The following is a 3,411-nucleotide window of genomic DNA, read 5'->3' as shown; positions in this document are numbered from 1 at the left end:
GGGGAGAGGCCACGCCACGTGCTACGATTTCGTTGTATAAAGGACAAATCAAAATTTACCAATTTATATTTGAAATTGAATCTTTCAATTATGTATAATGAATTTCGTAATTTGATAAATAAACAACTATATCTACAAGTAGATCAAGTTTTTTCGGAATTCATTCGCTCACAATCCGGACAATATTAGGTAATGTTATTTAATGCATTATTTCTTATTAATTTTACACTTAACTGAGTGTAGCGCAAGTGGATTGCGAAAAAAGATCCTAGACACAGCAATATTGTACAAAATTTGATTAGCATCACTTGCCAACATTATAACCTGGATAATTTTCAAAAACAGTTTAAAACATCGCATACAAAACGAAAGAATAAAGCAGTTTAAAAAGATGGTATCAAGTTTGGATATTACGAAATGCCATACTATTGTATACACTTCGCTAGCCACTACTTTTACTGACGGTAACTCGATAAATTGTGCGCTGCAGGTACAAGATTTGATTATAATTAATTTACTTCATTTTGACGAAATCATAGACGCCTGTTGAAAAAAAAAACAATTTCGTAACTTTTTCGTTGAGATGATCGATAATGATATAATGTTCATTTAATTTTAATTTGGATGGAAATAGGTGAACAATTAAAAGATAACGTTTTTGACATTTAAGAACCTGAAATTCACATAACAAAAAGAAAGGAAATAAAAAAGGGCAAAAGGTAAATAAACTAAATCACGCAAGTAAAACAGAGTGACATTTGCTAGAAATAATTCATTTGTAATCAAAATTAAAGTCGCAGAAAACAGGCTGAATAAAAAAGAATAATAAGTAATACAAATAGTTAANAAAAAACTTGTCACATGGAGACGCGGTTAGTATCTAATTGAGGATAGCTACGATGTCCTATTTGTAACTTGTATATTATATTCGTAGTTACTATAAGTTCCCGAGATCATTCGTCCTGGGAGTCATTGGAATATTCTATATGTAGGTAGTTGCGATCTCGTAAAATTGATTGCTCTGATCACAATATCGTTGTTCTATGATTTTATTGTGTATAACTGCTCGGTGCACAGTTTTCTGTATCTAACGGAATCAAGAAATCTTTTTCTTTTTCGTCAATAATCACCATCGTGAGATCATCACAAGGTCATAAGATTGACTGGACACGCACTCCACTTCTTTTTATCTTGAACCAATCATTGCATTTTTAAAAAACTATAGTAGGTAATCAACTTTAACTTGAATTTTGAATTCAAAATCTTTATTACCCGAATTTAATTTGTATTTTTTTACTTATAATAGTATTAAAATAGGTTTAATGTCCGACAATTGAATTCGAATATCGAGAGCGGCAGGAGGTCTAGTTTTGAATTTGTTTTTGGTGTAGGCATAAATTGAAAAGTTCGTCTATAATCTTAAGTCCATAGGTGTATAAACCGAAACAGGTCCCGTGATAACCTTCTCAACGACTTTATGATATTCATCATCAAGTTCCATCTAAAGATCATTCAAATTTAAATCAGTTGATTCGAATTAGAGACCAAACTGTTAGGGTTCGGCCTTTTATTATTGGTTTGGTTATGAAAAATGTGCCATTGTTACGGTTAAATACAGAACAGTTGCTTTTCGAAGAATTCTGTGTATTTTTATTAGGAATATCCACGCAGTACCTTTGTGACATTTCCATGAAACGCCAGGGTTCCTCGGAGTACCCTTTGGAAACCGCTGATCTACATTTATTTATGAACAGTAATCTAAACTCTCTACCGCTACTCTTCCTAACTTCCATTTATGCTTCTATTAGATCTTTAACTTAGCTTCTCGTGCCTCAGAAGGTGCCTATGTATCTCTCCTATTTCTTGCTGATTTTTTAAGCGTCCAGAGCTAAGCTACAAACATAGTATTAAACGGTTCCGATCAGTGATTAAAACATACCCATTCATTTACTATTACTTTTTTTTTTAGAAGGAACCAAAATATTCGTTCAAATATGGTGTTACCGACCTCTACACGGGAGATGTTAAATCTCAACACGAAAGCCGTGATGGAGGTATAGTGAGAGGACAGTATTCTTTAGTAGAACCTGATGGTTCCATAAGAACCGTGGATTATACAGCTGATCCGGTTCACGGATTCAATGCCGTCGTTTCTAAAACTGCACCGTCTATACACCCGGTGGCACCAGTGGTCAAACATTTGGATGTTGTACCTGCTGTGGTAAAGAAAATTGTACCTGCCGCACAACATTCTACAGTTTACATTCACAAGAACGATGTTGAAGCCGCGCCGGTGGCGGCTCCAGAGATTTACGTCGGAAAACACTCGTACCAACCGATTTACGCAGGATTAGGTAAGACTCTTAGTTACCTTTGACCCTTAAAAGCTTTCCAAACCGTCGATCCGTGAAGATAAGTTACAGTTGTACAAAATTAAAATCTTAAGATAACAAACCAAAATAAACGCAATAATTGAAATTATTTTGGGTTAAATTATGAATGAATGAATGGAGTCATTTATAAAATATAAAAATTGCCTTATAAATGAATTGTTTACACACTAGTTAACAACATGAAAAGTTGAAAAACGCAATCTTATTCTTCACAAGAAAATTAAAACAAAAATATTTTAAATTTTCTACGTTTTCTTTTAAAAGAAAGCTGTGATACAGGGATTGACGTTGAATGTTGACACAATTAATAACGTTTTTGTTTTACATCGCTTTCTTGCTGTGCAGAATCTTAAGAAACTGTCAATATTAATTGTTGTATCAATTGTTTTTTACCACTAAACAAATTAAATGTAATAGTAATCAAAATAGGGAATGGGTTAGTCGCTTAACGCACCGTTGATATCTCCCAAATGATTTTCGTTGTATTCACTTATTCGTCAATATATATTTATAAGGGTTGTTTATAAATTTAGTAACGCAAATTGGGGGCGTTGTGAACTTGTTACGTAGGGCGAGACAGGGGGTTAAGATTTACGTTCCGTAATAATTGCTCAAAATAAGGAACGGGTAAATCGGTTAATGCATCGTTGATATCTCAAGTTTTGCCTCAACAAATCTTGATCCCGACTTTGAATTCTAAAGTAGGTACCAAAATTTAGATAGAAATAATACTGAACTAAAAAAATACGCGTCAATAAGATTAATAGTGCGCAAATTAATAAATTACCTGTTATTACATTTGATGCATTTTTATGTACATTTTAATTACATCATCCTGACTTTGTTTTGTNTAAAAAGTTTTTAATTACTCAATTACCTATCACGTTATACAGTCAAATGGTTAAACTTAAAAAAAATTATTCATTATATCAATGTGTAACATTAATTTTTTGTAGTTATAATTATTTATAGAGCTAAAATGTTTAAAAACGTTTTATTTTAATGAAATATTTGTTTT

The 3,411-nt window shown here is 32.4% G+C and overlaps 1 protein-coding gene across 1 annotated transcript; it reads left to right on the top strand.

Moving 5' to 3' along the window:
• Positions 1 to 391: 391 nt before the first annotated feature.
• Positions 392 to 2,354, top strand: LOC112905942 (cuticle protein 7-like; the record flags this gene model as incomplete). The annotated part of the gene is made up of 2 exons (XM_025979394.1): positions 392 to 490; positions 1,970 to 2,354. Coding segments are annotated over exons 1-2 (484 nt in total), but the record flags the coding sequence as incomplete, so codon positions are not given.
• Positions 2,355 to 3,411: the final 1,057 nt, after the last annotated feature.

The sequence above is a fragment of the Agrilus planipennis genome, unplaced genomic scaffold (assembly GCF_000699045.2).
Source record: "Agrilus planipennis isolate EAB-ADULT unplaced genomic scaffold, Apla_2.0 scaffold964, whole genome shotgun sequence".
Classification (NCBI taxonomy): domain Eukaryota; kingdom Metazoa; phylum Arthropoda; class Insecta; order Coleoptera; family Buprestidae; genus Agrilus; species Agrilus planipennis.
This window is presented reverse-complemented; position numbering and strand designations above follow the sequence as displayed.